At 50.0% G+C, this 21,231-nt stretch overlaps 1 protein-coding gene across 4 annotated transcripts in view; it reads right to left on the bottom strand.

Moving 5' to 3' along the window:
- The window catches only part of TTC7B (tetratricopeptide repeat domain 7B), a 243,200-nt gene that overhangs the window by 198,817 nt on the left and 23,152 nt on the right, over nt 1–21,231 (bottom strand). For all 4 annotated transcript variants that reach the window (XM_066273807.1, XM_066273808.1, XM_066273810.1 and 1 more), the window contains exons 2-3: nt 18,559–18,713; nt 15,842–16,010 (exon numbers count right to left, since the gene is read on the bottom strand). In XM_066273807.1, the coding sequence (XP_066129904.1) occupies nt 15,842–16,010; nt 18,559–18,713 (324 nt within the window). The remainder of the gene's footprint in view (nt 1–15,841; nt 16,011–18,558; nt 18,714–21,231) is intronic.

Raw genomic sequence — 21,231 nt, 5'->3', positions numbered from 1 at the left:
CAGCCTCCATCTCTATCTAGTTGCAAACACTCTGTTCCTCTTCATTGCTGAGCAGCAGTACTTCACTGTATGAATATAATAGTCTATTTATCTATTTATCAGTTGATAAACATTTGGGTTGTTTATACTTTTTAAAATATAATGAAGACTGTTGCTATGAATATTCATGTAGTGGCTTTTGTGTGGATTTATATTTTCAATTCTCTTGGATACATACCTAGAATGGAATTAGTAGGTCATGTGGTAAACTTTTTATTATTTTTCATCTTTGTGCTAAAAATCACATCCATTATCTATGTCCCAAACTGCCGGGTAAAATATTAAGAAGTGAGAATGCACGGACGTTTAAGTAGACAGAGCGGATGCAAACCCTGGCTTCTCCATCCACTAGCTCTGGGACCCTGAGCCAGCCACTCCGCATCTCCAGGCCTGGTTCCTCTTCAAGCAAATATGAATAACAGTATTTGCTCCAACTGGTTATTATAAGGCTTAGCTCGGTGCCTGGTATGTAATAAATATGTACTTGACATGGTAGCTACTCTTATTAACAAGCACCTTTCCTGGGCCAATGACAAGCCCCCATTCTTTTGAAGGGTATCTGAAAACTCCAGGGGAGAACGGGAGGGAGACAATGTCCATATCCCACCACTCGGAACTGAGCACAATCACACTGTAGCATAGCCCCTCAACCTTAATAACACATAATGCCATGTACACTTTGGTCTTGGATCTAGTTTCTTTCCTAAAAAAAGTGGACTTACCACCCCAGGGGATGCCTACAGTGCAAAGTGTAGCCCCTGGATGCCCTGCCTACAGCAGGAGAAAGAAGTCATCAAAACAATGTAAAAAGTACATCACTGAAAGAGACGTGGCATCAGAGAACTAAGAAGAAGCACCTCAGTGGCCCTTCACGAAGGCTCCGGTCCCCAAAGTTCCTTGGCTCTCTGAGTCTCTGCTTGCTTCCAAAAACAGAACCCATTAGGAGTCTATTAACACAACCAACATGAAATATGAATATGGGTCAGTGGCAATAAAACGGCTCTTACTCTTCTTACAGCATCTAAATATAAACAGGAAGCCTTGACCAGCACCCGAGATGAGATGACTGTCTCCACGCAATACAGCATGTACCTCCTACCATTCGCAATACAGCATGTACCTCCTACCATTTGCAATACAGCATGTACCTCCTACCATTCGCAGAACTGCTGTCTCGGTGGGAAGAGCCCGAGACATCACTGAGCTGAGAGCACCAGGCCCCCCCAGCAGACCCCACCAGGCCTGGGCCTCCCAGCTCCTCCTGCGCTCACACCCCTCCTCCCACAGTCTCTGGGGTTTGCACACAGGAAAACGTACTCAGCGAGGGCTCCCCAGCCCCACCTCTACCGCCCATTCTGTCCGTTCATGGACTTTTCAACAAAACTCTTTTTTCATTGCACCTGAAGGAATCTCAAGTCTTCAAAAAATGAATGAGTGGAAGAGAGGGAGGGAGGGAGAGAGGGAGGGAGGGAGGGAGGAAGGGAGGGAGGGAGGAAATCAGGGAGGAAATAAGGAAGGAAGGAAGAAGAAAAGAAAAGAAAGAGAGAAAAGAAAAGCAGCTTTTCAAGGAAAATAACTACATCCCTGTCATCTCTCTTCCTCTCACTCGGGGGAAGAGGAACTTCAGGCCCAGAGAGGGGTCACGGTTTGCCCGAAGTCATCCTGGGGTGCTGGCGCAGACAGCCCTGACCCCGGCGCTGACCTCCACGGGAAGCCAGGCCGGGGCCAGCCCCCAGCAGACCGCAGGCTGCTCTGCCGCTGGGACCACTGCCAGGGGTACCTGTCTGTCCTGCGCCCAGGATCCCTACAAAGGGTCAGCAGCAGCAAATAGCCAATTCATCAAGGTCAGAATCAGGTTCTATCACTTCAAAGCCTAAACATTCATCTACCAAGAAACACTCCGGAGGACCCCCGTGGGCCCCTACAAGCCCCATGACCAGGGCCGTGCTGGCCCGTGAAAACAAAGGAGGCACGGCAACTCCCACTAAACCTCCACTACCAGTTAGTCATCCTGGTAAGTCCTTTCTTTCTCTTCTCAAGTGATCGGCCGCACAGACGTGCTGGCGTCTCCGAAACGGTCCTCGCAGAGAAGAGTAAACGCACAGGCACGTGCTCTGGCCAGCAGAGAACAGTAAATGCGCATGGGGGCTCAGCTCTGCGCCCAGAGCGCCTTCCAGAGGTGCAGCTTTCTGGAAACGGTCCTGGACTCCCTTAGGAGGCTCACTGGTCCAAGGTTGATAAAGAAGGCTGCCAAGTTCACCCTTCTTCTCCCACCCCCGGCCTCGCCAACTTCTGGGCCTGCGAGGGCTGAGCAGGCCGGTGGGGCGGGCGCTCTAGACCCGCAGGAGCTGCGGTACGCGGGCCCCGGAGGCTCCTTGAGTGCGCGCGGCGGGGCGAGGCTGCGGCTCCCGCGCCCTCTGGCGGCCATGGCCGGCACACCCGGGATGATCTCGGAGGGCCACTAGCAAGCAGCAAGTCCCAGGTGGTGTGGCTCTAGACAGCTTTCAGCGTGACTTGCTCAGAGGCCTTCTGTGGAATTCCCGGTTTTCAACGTGCCCAGAATACCAGAGAACCTCACTGTTCACATCAGGAGCCCTAATGCTGTCAAGGGAGAAGACGTATTGCAAGACCTCCTGCGACGTGCACACTGGTTCTGGGAGCCACTGGACACAAACCAAAGCACCTGGCAGCACCCAGGGTGGGCCTTGCCTCCTTCAGTCTGGCTGCGCGGTCTCTGCATCTGCGAGTTCTACGACAATGACATGGCCGCCTCAGCCTACGAAGCATGCACCTGACAGCCAAGGAGGAAAACACCCGAGCCGGGACTGAAACGGGGAGTCTGCTCACTGCCCTGTCAGGGCTGTTGTGAGGGCTACGGGAAAGAGCTTAGAGGGTATTCATAAGGATTTTTTTGAAGGCTGTAATTATTATTAATAATTTGCTACAATTATTCCACAGCCTGGCACATAGTAGGAACTCAACAAGCCTGAGTTCTTCTCCCTCTCTTGCAGGCTGCAGTGTGCCCTGCTCTGCCTATTTCATGGCCCGGGCACTGTGGGCCCAGCCCAGCCCAGGACAGCCCCTGCCCTCTGTACCAGCCCAGCACGGCCCCCTGCCCTCTGCACCAGCCCAGCCCAGCAGAGCCCCTGCCCTCTGTACCAGCCCAGCACGGCCCCCTGCCCTCTGCACCAGCCCAGCATGGCCCCCTGCCCTCTGCACCAGCCCAGTAGAGCCCCTGCCCTCTGCACCAGCCCAGCACGGCCCCCTGCCCTCTGCACCAGCCCAGCCCAGCAGAGCCCCTGCCCTCTGCACCAGCCCAGCACGGCCCCCTGCCCTCTGCACCAGCCCAGCACGGCCCCCTGCCCTCTGCACCAGCCCAGTAGAGCCCCTGCCCTCTGCACCAGCCCAGCACGGCCCCCTGCCCTCTGCACCAGCCCAGTAGAGCCCCTGCCCTCTGCACCAGCCCAGCACGGCCCCCTGCCCTCTGCACCAGCCCAGTAGAGCCCCTGCCCTCTGCACCAGCCCAGCACGGCCCCCTGCCCTCTGCACCAGCCCAGCATGGCCCCCTGCCCTCTGCACCAGCCCAGCAGAGCCCCCTGCCCTCTGCACCAGCCCAGCAGAGCCCCCTGCCCTCTGCACCAGCCCAGTAGAGCCCCTGCCCTCTGCACCAGCCCAGCATGGCCCCCTGCCCTCTGCACCAGCCCAGTAGAGCCCCTGCCCTCTGCACCAGCCCAGCAGAGCCCCCTGCCCTCTGCACCAGCCCAGCAGAGCCCCCTGCCCTCTGCACCAGCCCAGCCCAGGACAGCCCCTGGCCTCTGCACCAGCCCAGCCCAGTAGAGCCCCTGCCCTCTGCACCAGCCCAGCCCAGTAGAGCCCCTGCCCTCTGTACCAGCCCAGCACGGCCCCCTGCCCTCTGCACCAGCCCAGTAGAGCCCCTGCCCTCTGCACCAGCCCAGCATGGCCCCCTGCCCTCTGCCCTCCGCACCAGCCCCAGCTGGCTGGACCACATGAATCCCAGAGCCGGAGAGCCAGCTCTGACACCCCCTGCTGCACAGAACAGTCTGTGCTCTGCTCCCACCCCCAGAGAGCTCTGAGCTTTCTGAATGTGGAGACGTTTCTCACTCCCAAAGCATCAGGGACATTTGGGGGAAGAAAGTGAACACCAGAGATGATTTGGAAACGATGGAATCTAAGTTATGGATGCCAGCAGACAAGCACTGTACTAGGATTCACGAGTCTTGAATTTAAAATATTAAACAGGGGTTTAGACTAACTAGGTGACTCTTTTAATGCTTAGCCAGCTTCGTATGATGCTAGTTTCCAGGGAGATCCTAGAAGGACCCAAAACCTAAAAGTAAAAAACGCAGCAGCCAGAACACAATGCAGGGAGAAAACTATGTGCAGACCCCCGAGAGTCACTGGCTTCCAAAGAAACTGAGCCCAGAGACACGCTCCTCGAGCTACCGAGCTGAAAGACAGCCCACAGACTGGGACGGTCCCACCCGAAGCGCAACGTGGGTAGAGAGCAGTTAGAGACAAGACTATTGGTTTTATATCAGGCCCCAAACCACATCCATTTTCATCTAAAATGGAGAGGCTCTCAGAATACACTGAAAACACTGCTCTTTTGCTTAAGCAACTTGTATGTTACTCGGATACAATTTTTCTTCAATAGTGTGCCCGTGGATGCCAGAAAATGTCCAAAGAGCCACCCCACACAAACACCCTGCGCGGCAGGCACTGTCCTGGTGCAAACGCAGGATTCAGAGCAAGCAGCTGAGACGAGGCACGCCCGAGTCCGGCCCAGGCAGGCACTCACACAGTTGCCGATTTAATGAATCAGTTATACAACCTACTGTAGTTCCCCATGTATAAGATGTGCCTTAATTTGGGGGCCCAAAATCTGAAAAAAAAAATGTATTACCTAAAGTTACTGAACTGAAGTTTTATTCATCATAAAATTCATACAACTCCTCATCACTGTCAAAATTCCCATCATTAGCTTGTTCTCATCTGTGTCTGATGACGAATCACTGTCTTCAACAACGAGCGCAAAAACAAGCACAAAAAAAGTAGGAAATGCAAGTAAAAAAATCTACAACCACTGTGTAAGACACACCCAGTCTTTAGACTCCAAGTTTTTCTAAAAAGTGTATCTTATACATGGGAAAATACGGTAGTTTGAGAGAAGCAAGTGGCAGATGTGAAATAATTCAACCCAAGCTGAATGCCAATTAGATGGTACTAACTATAAACAGAGGTGGATCAAAAAGGAAAGAGAGACTGAAGTGGACCACAGAGCTGGAGAGGTTGTCACCGAGGCGGTGGCGTCAAGGGTCCCTCACAGGGAAAAGGAGAGGACTCCGGCGGGAGGGAGAAGACAAGCAGAGGTGGGGGCCAGCCTGGTAGCGGGGAGGGCGGGGTTGGGGGGGCAAGGGCAGGTGGCTGCAGCCAGTGTGGGTGGGACAGGGCAGGACAGGACGCGGCCTCCAGAACCCGAGAGCGCAGGGCGCCCTGAGACTGGTGTGATTAGCAGGAGGACTCGGCAGGGGCCCGAGTTTCAACAGTAAGGCAAAGATGACTTTTGGGGTGGAGTGGGGTCTGCTTTTGATTAACTCCGTGTGGATTTTCCCCCGGTACATTAAACCTCAGACTGACAGGTTCTGGCACTCAAACCACTGTCTACTTACAGCCTTCACCACATTTTAACTTCAGCCTGCTTAAGAATGTAAATCTGCTGCAAATGTTCAGATGCTCATCCGTTTTAGGCCTTGTGATCCCGAGGGAACGCTGGCGCTATCCGCTTCCCTCCTCCTGTTCATTAGCCCACAGCCCTGGCAGGTGCTCTGCCTGCAGGCAGAGGCCCCTGTAACATGCTAGGCCTCAGTCCTTGCCTTCCTCAGCCTCTGTGGTCCTGAGCGAGCATCAGTCACCCTCAGTTGTAACCAAATCTATACACAGTCAATTCCTGAATCCTGAAACCAAAAGCCAATAGCCCAGAGACCCTTAGGCTGAGCAGCAGCCCCAGAATTAGAATGTCTCCCTGGACACGCCCTCTTGTGGTCACGAGGTATCATCACAGCCCCGCATCTCCTCCACTCCTTACCGGGTTTAAATACATCATTACCTGCCCAGTGAGCTAAGCTAAAAATCTCACCATCTCTTGATTCCTTCCTCAACCACCTTCCGGCACCAACTCTCCAACACACATACTGTCCCCACGGCCTACTGCAATCTGGGGTTTTGCAATATCTGTCAGCCTCCAGCAAAGACAAAGCAATCAATCTAGTTTTTCAAATAAAGGAGACAACGTATGGAATTGTCAACATGAAGAATGAAAGAGATAAGAAGCCAAACAGGATGGTAGCACATCCCAGAACTCTGCAGCAGCAGGAGGCCACTAGAATCCCCAGGGTTGCCGTGGACAAAGGGAGGAGGCAGAGTTACAACAGCGGAAGTTGGGGCTACTGGGTGAGAAACAGAACCCAGCAGAAGCACCCTACTGGGAGCCCGAACCACAGAAGGAGGGTTTGTCTGACCGATTGCTGTCAGAAGTGCTGCCTGAGGCAAAGAAAGAGAAATACCCTGGATTCCCTCTCCACTCGCTGTCTGGTTTCCTGCCGGTGTTTCCTGTTGGCCAAACCCAGGCAGAAACACGAACTGACTCTGGAGCCTCAGAAACATCCCCCGAAACGCAGAGAGACGGAGGGGAAGGGCCCCAAGCCAGCTCCCTTCCCACTCGGTCTCCTGCCCCATAATCTTTAATTCCTTCTAAACTACTCTCCACTCTGTGCCAGAAAGATCTTTCTTGCTTATAAACTTAATTAAATCAGTCCTCCTGCTTAAAACCTGGCAGTGGCTACAGAAAAAGTAGGACTTACCCACCAGGCTGACTTTGTCGATCCAATTGCAAATATAGGAAATGCTGCTTCCCTTGACTGTACTGAGTTTATTTTATAACATGGGATGAGCTGCTACACAGGTATTACTGTAGAAGAAAATAGAGACCATTCCTCAAAGTCATCCACCCTAAGTCCTTTCTGACCAGGATTGTTTGCCGTGACTGGGAAGCTCGAGGCTCCAACGAAAATACGCCAGTAGAAGAAAGCGGAGAATGGGTAAAGGCTATTAAACTCTATTAAAGGAACAGAGTAACAAGAGATTGAATTAGTAATCAAAAAACTTCCTCCAAAGAAAAGCCCAGGCTCAGATGGCTTACTGGTAAATCCTACCAAATGTTTAAAGAAGAATTAGCACCAATCCTTCACTAATGCTTCCAAAAAGTAGAAGAGCAGGAACATTTCACAGCCTACTTTATGACATCAATTACCTTGGGACCCAGACCAGACAAAGACACCGATATCCATTATGAATATAGATGTGAAAATCCTCAACAAAATATTAGCGCACAAACCCAGTAACTTATAAAAAGGGTTATACACCATGACTGAGTGGGATCTATCTCAGGAATGCAAGGCTGGTTCAGCATATGAAAATCAATTAACATAATACACCATAGTAGAAAAATAAAGCACAAAAATTACATGATTATCTCAGTAGAAGAAGCATTTAACAAAAATCTAACTCTTTCATGATAAAAAAAAATAAACACTCAAAAAAACTGGAAACATAGAAGAACTTCTTCAACTTGATAAAAGCCGTTTATGCTCAAGGCCTCTGCTCTGGTCACCTCTATTCAACATTGTACCGGAGGTTCTAGCCAACGCAGTTAGGTAACAACAAAAAGTAAAAGGCACCCAGACTAGATAGGAAGAGGAAAATTATCCTATTTACAGATGCAATGACCTTATATTATATATAGAAAACCCTAAAGAATCTACAAAAAAATTACTGGAGCTAATAAATGAGTTCAGTAAGGTTATAGAATAGAAGATTGATACACAAAAATAAGTTATATTTTCTATACACTAGGAATGAACAATTTAAAAATAAAATGAAGAAAACTATTTCACTATGATAGAATCAAAAAGTATTAACTCTTAGGAACAACTTTAACAAAAGGAATGGATGACTTGTACACCAAAAACTATAGAACATTTTTAAAAGACATAAAAGAAGACACCCCACATTCCTGGATTGGAAAACCTAATATTGTTAAGATGGCAATACTCTCCAAATTGATCTACACATTTTCCATAATCCTTGTCAAATTGCCAGCAAGCTTATTTTTTGCAGTAATTGACCATTTGATACTAAAATTTGTATGAAAGTATAAGAGACCCATAAAAGCCAAAACAATCTGTAAAAAGAAAAAGAACAAAGTTGGAGGACTCACACTTCTCAATCTCAAAATTTGCTACAAAGCCACAGTAATAAAAGCAGTGTGGTATCAGCATAAAGACAGACAGACCAATAACATAGAATTGAGAGTCTAGAAAAGAAACCCTTACATTCATATTCAGTTGACTTCAACAAACATGTCAAGAGAATTCAATAGAGAAAATATATTCTTTTCAACAAATGGTGCTGGGATAACTGAATACTCACACACAAAAGAATGAGGTTGGACCCTACTTCACACTATATACAAAAATTAATTTAGTAGGCTATAGACCTAAAGATAAGAGTTAAAACTATAAAATTCAAAGAAAATGGTAGTAAATCTTTGTAACCTTCATTAGGCAATGGTTTCTTAGATACAACACTAAAAGCACAAAAGCAATAAAAAAAAAAAATAGATAAACAACTGAATTAATCAAATTAAAATTTTTTGTGTTTCAAAGGACACCATCAAGAAAGTGAAAAAGAAACCCACAGAATGAGAGAAAATACTTTGAAAAACATGTGTCTGGAAAGGGACTTGTCTCTAGATTCTATAATGAATTATTCCAACTCAATAATAGAAAAACAAATTACCCAATAAAAAAAAATGGCACAAGATCTGAATAGACATGTCTCCAAAGTAGATATAGAAATGGTCAATAAGCACATGAAAAATTGTTCAACATGATTAGTCATTAGAGAAACACAAATAAAAAACCAGGGGGATACCACTTCCACACACGCAGGAATGACTGTGATCAAGAACAGATAATGAAGCATTGACAAGGCTGTAGAGAAACTGGGACCTTCAGAGCAGCGCAGCCACTTTGGAAAACAATTTGCAGCTCCTCAAAGAGTTAAACACCTAGTTATCACACACCCATTCCTAAGTATATAAGCAAAAGAAATGAACACATATATCCACTACAAATTTTGTACACAAGCATTCATAGGTAGCAGCATTACTGATAATAGCCAAAAAGTGGAAACCCACGCCCAGCAGTTGATGCCTGCATTAACAAAATGTACAGAATGTGGCATATCCATACAATGGTATATTATTCAGCCATAAAAAGAACTGATACGGCCGCAACCTGTGAGGAGCCTGGAAACGTGACGCTAAGTGGTAGAGGCCGGACAGAAAACACATATTGTATGGTCCCATGTGTAGGACATGTCTGGGAGAGGCAAGTCTACAGAGACAGAAAGGAGGTTAGTGGTAGAGGCCGGACAGAAAGCACATATTGTATGGTCCCATGTGTAGGACATGTCTGGGAGAGGCAAGTCTACAGAGACAGAAAGGAGGTTAGCGGTAGAGGCCGGACAGAAAGCACACATTGTATGGTCCCATGTGTAGGACATGTCTGGGAGAGGCAAGTCTACAGAGACAGAAAGGAGGTTAGCGGTAGAGGCCGGACAGAAAGCACATATTGTATGGTCCCATGTGTAGGACATGTCTGGGAGAGGCAAGTCTACAGAGACAGAAAGGAGGTTAGTGGTGGATAGGGCTGGGGCACTGATCAGGTGGGCAATGACTGTTAATGAGCACGGGCTTCTTTCTGGGGTAACAACGGGCTCTAAAACCCATTATGGTAATGGTCGCACAACTCTGGGCACACTAAAAAATGGAACACTGTAAAAGGCTGTATTATCCGGTATGTGAAGGACAGCTCAATAAAACAGCTTATAAAAAAGTGATAGAGCACAGTGGTCATATGAGAAACTGAGACAACACAGATGTTCCATGAGCATCTGGTTCAAAAATATCCATAAGGCACACTTACTGTGCTGTCATCAAAAACTGTTTCCAAAAATATTTAATGACGTGGAAAATAATTGAACACACATGGACATACATATAGTGAAAAAGTAGAATATAAAATAGAATAACCCTGACTGTGTATAAGTTATATAAATACATCTTTATATATTGACAAATTCTGTACATTTAAAGATATATATAACTTAAAAATATATAGATAGCTATATGTTACATAGAGAGATATTTACATCTATATCTTTAAAAGTGATTAACTCACTTGAATGGCAGTATGATGACTGATTTTTTTTTTTTTTTTTTTTGTATTTTTCTGAAGCTGGAAACAGGGAGAGACAGTCAGACAGACTCCCGCATGCACCCGACCGGGATCCACCCGGCACGCCCACCAGGGGCGACGCTCTGCCCACCAGGGGGCGATGCTCTGCCCCTCCGGGGCGTCACTCTGCCACGACCAGAGCCACTCTAGCGCCTGGGGCAGAGGCCAAGGAGCCATCTCCAGCGCCCGGGCTATCTTTGCTCCAATGGAGCCTTGGCTGCAGGAGGGGAAGAGAGAGACAGAGAGGAAGGAGGGGGTGGGGGTGGAGAAGCAAATGGGCGCTTCTCCTATGTGCCCTGGCCGGGAATCGAACCCGGGTCCCCCACGTGCCAGGCCGACGCTCTACCTCTGAGCCAACCGGCCAGGGCCTGATGACTGATTTTATTTCCTGCTTTATGTTATTCTTTATTTTCCAAATAGCCCATAGTCCACAAAACACTGATGACTAGATGTTCCCTTCCAGATGGAAAGGGTTCCATTCAGTGTTGGCTGGAACCAGAGGTGCTGGTCCGCACACGGCGCCGCCCTCGCCCTGCGGGGCAGGCGGGAAACCCCCCTCTCGGACCCAGAAACTCCTCTTCTGGAGAGCCCTCCTGGGGAAATCACAAAGAACCAGCACAGAGCCCAGGCTGCCGGGCATGTCACAGCCTCACGCACACGCCGAAAAGCTGACAACAACCTGCGTGTCCAAGGACAGAGGCTTTTGAGTTCAGCAGATCACAGCTCTGCATACAGTGAAATGCTAACGTCGCGGACAAATGTAACTTGTGTCACAGAAAGTGTTTATGATCTGTAGCAAAGTGGAAAAATCAGGTGGCAGAGCAGTATATGCCATATAATCTCATTTTTATTAAAAAATTCACACGTATAGTAAGTATAAAGAAATAACTAAAATGTGAACAGAGGTTCCTGGTGCGTAGTCCAACACTAGCTTCTCACCAGTGACTGTCAGAACCTCTGTGTGGTACCTCCGCTCCCCTGAACACCTCTCTCCCTCTCTCCACGGGCTGCGACATGCCAGCCACCCTGCTTCAATCACACCGATGTGAACTGCGCCCGAGCGGGCAGGGAGGAGCAGTACCCTCAGAGAACACAGCTGCCCCACCAGCCGTGGCCAGCTGGACCATCACAGACTGCACAGGACTTCCCTCGTATTGGAGTCGATGCATTTTGGTCTCTTTATTACAAGACCACACCAGAGGCACACAGCAAGGCATTTATGAGGGCCATCTCTAGGAAGGCAGGCCACTTCCTGCTCCCACTGTCCTAGCTGCAGAAAGTTACTCCGTGTGCAGTAGATCTAAGTACCAAAGTAGACAGTGGCCATGTGTCCACTGTTCCCAAACCAAGCCTGCCGTTTGGGAAAGAACATCTGTGGCCACTTGGTGTCCTGAGAGTCCATTTGCTATCTCAGTCTGTGCCCCAGAGAAAGCTCTCGACTTGCTGGATAAACCCAGTATGACCAGAAACTAGAGCTTCTCCATTTCTTTAATTCCCATCCTCTGTTTCTCTACTTAGAGTTCAGAGACAGAAGGAAGGAGCTGGGGGGCGGGGTGATGGGTGAGGGGGGTTGAGATCCACTTCGGAGCTCCCCGATAATGGGAATGAACTGACATGCACCACCTGTAGGAAAGAGAACCCTGTCAGCTGCTGGGATGGTGAGATGTCGGCGTGCTCTTACACGTATTCCCATAATTGGCAGAAATGACTCTGAATCATCAAAACATGCTCTTGTTATCTACAGGCAAAATGAACCTCACATCTGACCATGACAGACTAAGGGCAGAGACACCCAGAATTACCTGATTACATGATAAGCACCCCGGGAAGTTTTATATTCACTCGATAATCAAGCACCAATTATATACCAGTCACTGTGCTAAGCTCTGAGGAGGGCACACAAACAAAACAGTTTCTTCCTCCAGAGGCTCGCCAGCAGCAGGGTGGCTGACAATGGTCCAAGCAATTCTAAGACGATTTTCAGTCATTCTAATCTACTGCGCTGTGACGGTACTGAATGTGGCGGACTCGGCATGGGTGAGCCTGAGGGGGCTTCAGAGAGGACAGGACACGTGGGCTGAAGGACGGAGCGTACAGGAGGAAACCTCCACAAGAGCAAGCAGTTCAGGTGGACGGACGGGGTGGGGCTGAGGAGAGGGCGGTCCGTACGGAGCTAGGATGGTCTCTGGTTCCTGAATGTTCTATCTGAGAGATCGTACCTAGCCCCAGCGAGTTCTGGTCCATATGCCAGTAGAGCAAAGTGACTAGACTTGGGCTCTGGAGATGAACACTCGTCAGACTGAGCCCCTGGCTGCCACTCAGCAGGAGGGCACGGGCCCTGGAGCCAGCCTCCGAGGCCAGGTCCGTCCTCTACCCCTTCCTCCCTGGAGCATCCTCAGCAGCTGATGAGCACTCCCTGAGCTCAGTGTTCTCGCCTATAATGTGCCCACCTCACAGGGTGACTGTGAGAATTGGCTGAGACCCCCCAGTAAAGGGCACAGAGGAGGCACTGACATCACTCCTAGCAACCTCGCCCAGGATCACTTCCTTCGTCTGTAAATTAGAGATTCATAAGGCCCTTCCGTGGTGCTGGCCGTGGAGGTCCTCTGAATGGTGTCGGCTTCTGGTTCCCAATAACACTCTCACGTTACCTGCTTGGGCGGGAAGCCCCGGCCATGGCTGGGAGGCTCAGAGGAGGGAGCTCGTGGCCATTTCCGGGCTCTGACCGAAAGCCCTGGTCGAGTCAGACTCGGGAGACCATGGCACACCTGAGATGACCTGGGAACATGTGCGGGTCCATGCCACCACCTACAGCAGCGTGCAGGTGGCCCGGGGAGGGCACAGCGGGCGGGCGCACGCCCAAGGGGCAGCTGTGCTCAGTGCCAGCCTGGTCTCGCCATGGAAGATGAAGGGACAGCTCTTCCCTTCTTTCCCAAGAAGACGGGAAGCCACGTTGGTAACTGTTCTCTATTTGGGAATGTTAGTGGCTAATTCAAAAGTGTTGGAAACACTGCGCTGACTAAACAGACCTGCCCCGTGCCCGCAGGCCACGTTCATAACTTCTGTGTCACGAGCACTTTGTGCACCAGCATTCATCGAATCCTTGTTGGCGGTCTCCCCTTAAAAATTCTCAAGGACCTGGTGAAGAAAGGAAAACCAGAAATATTCTGACACAGAGCTAAGCCTAAAGCCTTGCGAATTCCTCCGAGAACCGGCCTGTCTTTGGGCGTTCCTGTGAACTAAGGGCGATTTCCTGTTGTTAGAAGTCACTTCCAGGGGTTCTCCACCAAACACTCCTCTGTGAAGCTCACAGTTACATCACGCTCACTGTGTGAAGGTCCTGTTGTCAGCATTTAACACATACTATCTCGTGGAATCTTCACGACAACACAACGAGAGTCTGAGAGGCAGGGAAACCGAGGTACAGAGACATTAAGAACTCAGACAAGGTCACACAGCCAGTCCCTGACAGAGGTGGGAGCGGGGCTCAGGCAGCTGGCTCAGCATTGGTGCTCACACCATCACCGCACGCAGCCCCTCACCTGGCCAACCCAGGCTCTTGGGGGCTGAGTCCCCTGGGGCGGCAGGCCACTTCCTCTAGGAAAAGTGACCCTTCTACCTCCCTGTACCCGTGACCTTGCATGTGCCTACAAAGTTAGAAACTACCAGGGCCAGGTCTCCCATGAGCCAGCCAGTGAGTCCCAAGAGCCATATGCCTCAGCGCCCTGGTGGGGGACCCACTGCTAACCACGTGTCACCCAGGGCCAGACTCAGGACCAAGTCTCTTCTGTCTCTTGCCCCCTTTGTATGGCAGCCACAAGGCTAAGCTGGCAGTGCCACCTGTAGACTGTCGGCTGTCCCCAGGCTACCTCAGAACTAATACTAAGTAAGGCCTGAGCTCTCGATGCTACGCAGCCCTAGTGCCACCCCCCACCCTAACTAGCAACCAACTCCTGGCTGCAATCTGCCCTGCCCCATGTCAGTCAGTGACTGGGAACGGCCAGGGAAGCTTTACTCTCGGTGCAGAACATCATTCCTGGCACACACACACACACACACACACACACACGCACACACGCATGCGCGCACAGAGCTCCCATAACCCCATGGCATGTGAGGTGGCTAGGTGAGGGCAGCTCTGTGGCACAGACCCCCGCACAAGACGTGGACAGATGCAGACACTGGCCAGGCGCTCTCTGAACCCCCAGAGACAGCCTGAAAGGACTGTGCCCATTATGCCCCCAGCATGCCCCGTCAAGAGTGACAGCCTCTTTGCCCAGCCCACAGGAACGTTCAGAAGATTAATTAGATGAACCTGGCAGTATTCAAGGTTCCCCAGGGAACTTGGTGAATATGTCACCCCCATCACAAAGCTCTTAAGTGTGCCTCATGCTGGGTCTTTGTTCAACATTGTACAGGACACCAAGTCAGACGGCGGGCAGCACACAAGTGGCCAGTCCACTGCTGTTGTGGAGGGTCGCCCACCGAGGGCTCTGGCCTCTGGGCCGGCCCCAGTCAGTCACAATGCCCAGTCTGAACAGTGGGTGGCAGGAAGGAAAATGCCTATTTCAGATGGCCCACTTCTTACCATGGCCTTTAAAAGTTCCGAGTTTCTCTCTTCCTCCAGGAAGCCCTCCGGGCCCTGCTGGCCTGCAGTGACCTCTCCTGCCTCTGAAAAGCTGTTATCCGTGCCCAGCTCTTACCATTTGCTACCTCGTTTGGGGCTGACATTTTAAAACAGCATTTAATATATCTTCACAACTCTATGAAGTTGATGTGATTATACCCGTTTCACAGATGAAGAAGTGGTCACTTGAAAAAGTCAAACAACATGTGTTTCCTGCCTCTGTCATTTCTCTTTCCATAGGTCTGCATTCTCTCCCATTAGCTTGAAACCTCTTTCATAGCGACCGGGGTGACATTTACCCTTCCTTCTATCCCAAGTCCCAGGGCACAAAGTCAAACAATGGATGACTAACTGCTACAGTTACTGCCATAGGTAGCGACCACATAGTCCTTAATTAACACAGAGGTGGCATTTATGGAAATAGTGTGGTAAGCCATGTGGCTGACAGGCCCTATAATAAGAATTGCTACAAATGTCCTGCAGCACCTTAATTACCAAGAAAAGTCCGTGCTTACGCTGCATATTAATTATCGGGAAACTTGACGGGAACATTTTTCCTGCACTTCCTCCAGTGATAATTGAAGACCTGAGGCTCTGAGGAAACCACGTGTTGCCAGGATTCAAATGGCCCAGTGCTAGCTAGCAGTGAGCCACCAGCGCCTTGCTGGGAGTTGTTGGAATTGATCACCAGCCAAGGGCACAGGGGTCAAACTGCAGGCTCCAGGGAGGCTCTGCCAGCTCCAAATAGCACAACCCTGGGGGACACCCTCCCAGGGACAGATGGCACAGGCCTCACCTTTGGTAGCATAGGCCTCCGCCATCAACCGCAACCGGTACGGGGGGACCGCTGTCAGAGGCAGGTCATCGAGGCCCACCCGCGCATAGATGTTCAGAGCTTCTTTATAATCCCCTTCCACGTAGTTCAGCTTGGCCATGATCAGATTGGATTCTTGTAGGAATTCTGACTAGAAGGAAAAGAAGAGAAAACACATTTTCCTACCATGTTATAGAGCAGGGGTCCCCAAACTACGGCCTGCGGGCCACATGCGGCCCCCTGAGGCCATTTATCCAGCCCTCGCAGCACTTCTGGAAGGGGCACCTCTTTCATTGGTGGTCAGTGAGAGGAGCATAGTTCCCATTGAAATACTGGTCAGTTTGTTGATTTAAATTTACTTGTTCTTTATTTTAAATATTGTATTTGTTCCCGTTTTGTTTTTTACTTTAAAATAAGATATGTGCAGTGTGCATGGGGATTTGTTCATAGTTTTTTTTATAGTCCGGCCCTCCAACAGTCTGAGGGACAGTGAACTGGCCCCCTGTGTAAAAAGTTTGGGGACCCCTGTATAGAGGATGCTGCCTGGGGGCCCAGCCATCTGCTGTCGCAAAGCCCGCGCTCCCCACAAAGAGACGAGCACACACACCTTCACAGCAGCCCCAGCGTGGAAACAACCCAGATGTCCATCAGCTGAAGACAGTAGAGCAAAACATGGTTGCGCCACACAGCGGACTATCGCTCAGCCCCAGCGAGGAAGGAAACACTGATACAGCAACAACACGGACGGACCTCCAAAGCGTGAGGCCAGGAGGGAAGACCAGTCACAGGCTCACGTCCCAGACACGCCAGAATGGGGCATCTGCACAGGCCAGGTGGGAAAACCAGTCACAGGCTCACGTCCCAGACACGCCAGAATGGGGCATCTGCACAGGCCAGGTGGGAAAACCAGTCACAGGCTCATGTCTCAGACACGCCAGAATGGGGCATCTGCACAGGCCAGGTGGGAAAACCAGTCACAGGCTCACGCCCCAGACACGCCAGAATGGGGCATCTGCACAGGCCAGGTGGGAAAACCAGTCACAGGCTCACGTCCCAGACACGCCAGAATGGGGCATCTGCACAGGCCAGGTGGGAAAACCAGTCACAGGCTCACGCCCCAGACACGCCAGAATGGGGCATCTGCACAGGCCAGTGCCTGCCTGGGCCCGGGGGGGTGGGGTGGCTGGAGCCTGGGAATGGTCAGGGGGTTATTTGGGGGCGATGAAACTCTACAATTCAGGTAAAGGTTGCACAACTCCGCGAATAGTCTAAAAACCACTGAACTGTACACTTTAAAGAGGCAGATTATATGTCAGATGAATTTCATTTCAATAAAGCTGCTGCAAAACAAAACAAGAACCCCAAGGTGCCCCTCAGGCAGCTAGGCGGGCTGGGCTGGGGGAAAATAGAAGAAGTACGTCATAAACAGCACATATATGCACCTGTCTCAGAAAAGAAAGCTTCCATGGGCACAATAGGGGGTCCTGCCCACTGCACCGGGAGTCTGCCCCAGATAACCCCAGGGGAGAGGTTTTCTAACGTGGTGCAAAACTCAGGACCCGCTTTCTTTCCCGGAGCAAACTTTTCTCACTGTGTCCTTCCACCTTACTAAGGTTACTGACGCTGGGTCCCTTCCCCAGAGGCTGCAAACTCACACTGTCCTCCAAGGGGCTCTCCTCTGTCCAGGTAGAAGAGGTCAGCTTCCCAGACCATGCCCACCAGCTTTAGACTCCTGGCTTCCCCTGACTCACAGCAGAGAAAGAAGAGGCCACCCAGCCATCTTCATAAGAAGACAGATTTATCCATTTCCCAGGCCTACTCCGTGGAACCTAAGCTGTCCAGGGCTAGATTGTTCAGCTCACAGAAGCACGTGTTCTGGGGTCTACAGCTGTGCAGGGTACAGAGCACCCAGGTAACCAGCCAGAGCGTGGCAGGGCAGCTGTTCGGCCAAGGTGGTCCGCTTCCAGGCATTTCTTGAAAGAGAGCAGAGACAACAGGCAACACTGGAGAGAGTGGTGGGCGGGGGCGGGGCCCGGGAGGTGAGATGGAAGGGGACCCAACAGAAGCAAGAGAGGACAGACTGGAGATGGAGATGGAGAGCCGAGTATAAACAGAGGACAGAAGGCAGGGCAAGTGACCAGGACAGTGCTCAAGGTTCCTGTGACAATGGGTTCGGGTCATTGTTCAGGCAGAGGGCAGGCCTGTCCTAGTCCCCTCCCACACCCAGGGCCCGGGTCTGCCGTCACCAGTATGGAACCCCACAGAGCTCTGGGCCACAGCAGACTGGGACAGTCACGGGTTGCCTATTCTAGGCAGGAAATGAGGTAGTAAGTGGTACTCCTGATTCACCTGTCTTTCCTATAGTGCCACGGGGTGTCAGGTTGAGCTCTCGGTCACATAGGACAGCTTATTCCAAGCACCTGGGAAGACTAGTGCCAGTTTTTCAAAATAATATGTCATTGAAGGCTCTCATCAAAGAGACTCTATTAAGAGCCAGAAGCCCCACAAGGCGGCCAGCCGGCCTGGAGGTTGACACACCGATCACACAAGGAGCTGGCCTGAGGCCAGGAAGACGAGCCACGGCGGTATAGATGGCTCCGAACACCACCCAGGTGTCCATGGCGTCCCCTGCAAGCACACAGCTCGAGGAGGTGGGGCCAGCACCGCCCCACCGTCCCCCTCGTCCCAGAGCCACGTACCTTGAGGTTCCCGCGGTCCAGGGCGGCGGTCAGGTGCTTGCGGACCTCCGTCAGCTGGGGCCTGGGGCCGCGGGGACTGGCCCCCTGCCGCAGGGGGTGCTCCTTCAGGTACTGCTCCAGCTTCGACTCCCCGAGGAGGAGTTCTGCCATGTCATCTACAAAGAACAAGGTGAGAAGCTAAGGGGGGGTGAGGAATGGTCTGTGTGCGGGAAACCCCAGCCCAGGACCTCGGGGCCACCCCCTTGCCCCACACGCCAGCCCTTCTGGAAACTCACAACCTCAGAGTCCGAGGGGCACAATCTTAAAGTGAAACCATTTGTAAGTAAGAATGTTCCAGTAGTATGTACTCAAACAACTGCTGGCTTAAGCATTGTCATCCTGTCACAAAATTACTGACTCTAGAGAGATGGATACATATTAGCATGGAGAGAGCTCTAGTTCAGTAGAAAAACACAAAGTCCTGTTGTGATTTATTCAGTACAATCTTTATAAAACACTCACAAAAGCCAATCCTATTCCTTTTCCAAGACTGACGCAGGGTAGGCCCCTGGCCCTTCTGTGTTCTACGGCTCCGACGTGGACACATGAGCTGCTAGAATGTCCTGTACAGTGAGATTCTTTTTTTTTTTACAGTGAGATTCTTAAAAGGAGTTTGTGTCAAAATGACCTGAATGTATGCTGTCTATTGTTGTCTAGGAGGCAAAACTATAGACACTGATATCAGGGAATGTTTGTATGAAGGCTTTATACCTATGAGTGCAGTACTTATAGCTATAACTTTTCTAATATCCGTGTTGGCTTGTTAATAATAGAACAAGAAGCCCACTCCAGCAACAGCTTTTTGGAATCCACACATCCAGAGTATTCTGAATAAGCCCAAACAATTCATAAACTACCCTGTGCTATGTCTATTTCTTCTGTGATGCGACAGAACATAATTGTATTAAAAATATAAAAGCGGCTTTAAAAGGTCTGGAGGGATATAGCTCAAACCCCGGTCCGCAGTTACCACTGGGGTGCAGGAAAAAGAGCCTCAACTGGGGTTAGTGGTCAGAATGGACTTTAGCTTTATCTTTAACATTGCGGTCTGGAAAGAAAAAACAACTCCAGTGTGACCATTACCTCTGCGATCTAAAATTAACTGAGATTCTGGGCGGTAGGTCCACCAAAGGCAAAGAGTTAGAATGAGAGCCTTTCCAAGTCCTCTGGTCAGTGACCCAAAGCTGCTGAAGCTATAGTTCTCAGTAGTGCCGCTGTCTGTGTACTGGGAAGCCAAAATTAATCTTTTAGGGATGGGATCTCGGGTCCTGGGGGAAGGGAAGCAACACCAAAACTGGGCAGAGTTAAGTTACTGCACGCCAAGAATTCTTCAGTTGTCCAAGGAGAAAAAGCAGATCACTGAGGACCCCAGCAGGCCCACCGCGGTGTCCTCCGCCGGAAGACAAGCCACACGTGCAGGCAGCACAGGAACACATGTGGAACCGGTGGACTGGACCCAGCCAAACACCAGTCAGGGTGGAAAGCAATAGCAGTGCCCTCCCAGGAGACCTGACATCCAGCTAAGAAAGAAACCGAGGGCAGGGCTCCAGATGCTGGATGTGTAGGAAGCCACATCTACATCACTAAATGCTTACAGAGTTACTGTTACAAACTGAATCTGACTGTTATAAGCCAATAAAATGCAAAAACAACAATATAGCAAAAATTGGGAGGAGCTTCAGAGGGCTACTTCTTTTCAAAACACTGTAGTATGTGTTTAAAGGAAAAAAAGATACAACATGGCATCAATATTTTAAAAAATTTATTGGACTCTTTTAAGAAATGAGTCACAAGGTTAAACTGAAATGTTTATTTGGAGCTCAACAATTCCTTCAGATTCTTTTTTTCCCCACAAATACTTATTAATACCTTATTCTTTTAAACAGAGCCCTACTGTCCAACAGAAATATATTCCAGCCACATGGGTTATTTTAAAAATTTTATTAGCTATATTAAAAATAAAGTTGAAATTAATTTTAATAATATATTTTATTTAACTCAATATATCCAAAATATTATCAGCTTAACAAGTAATTGATATTTTTTAATTATTGAGGTAGTTACATTCTTTTTTTTTCTTTGTATTTTTCTGAAGTGAGAAGCAGGGAGGCAGAGAGACAGACTCCCACATGTGCTTGACCGGGATCTACCCAGCAAGCCCACCAGGGGGTGATGCTCTGCCCATCTGGGACGTTGCTCCTTTGCAACTGCAGCCATTCTAGCACCTGAGGCAGAGGCCATGGAGCCATCCTCAGCGCCCAGGCCAACTTTGCTCCAATGGAGCCTTGGCTGCAGGAGGGGAAGAGAGAGATAAAGAGAAAAGGAGAGGGGGAAGGGTGGACAAACAGATGGGTGCTTCTCCTGTGTGCCCTGGCTGGGAATCGAACCCGGGACTCCTGCACACCAGGTCGATGCTCTACCACTGAGCCAACCGGCCAGTGTCACATTCTTTTCTCATGTTCAGTTTTCCAAAGCCAGTATGTACTGTACCCTCACCATATCTCAGTTGGAACCTGCACACCTCAAGTTGTTAAGAGCTACGCATGGCTGGTGGCTGTCATATTAGGACAGGAGCATGATTACTGCTGATAAAAGTAAGTCAATTCAGCCTGACCAGGTAATGGTGCAGTGGAT

Source organism: Saccopteryx bilineata, chromosome 4 (assembly GCF_036850765.1).
Source record: "Saccopteryx bilineata isolate mSacBil1 chromosome 4, mSacBil1_pri_phased_curated, whole genome shotgun sequence".
NCBI lineage: Eukaryota > Metazoa > Chordata > Mammalia > Chiroptera > Emballonuridae > Saccopteryx > Saccopteryx bilineata.
The sequence above is the reverse complement of the archived record's forward strand: the minus strand, read 5'-3'. Positions and strand labels throughout refer to the sequence as shown.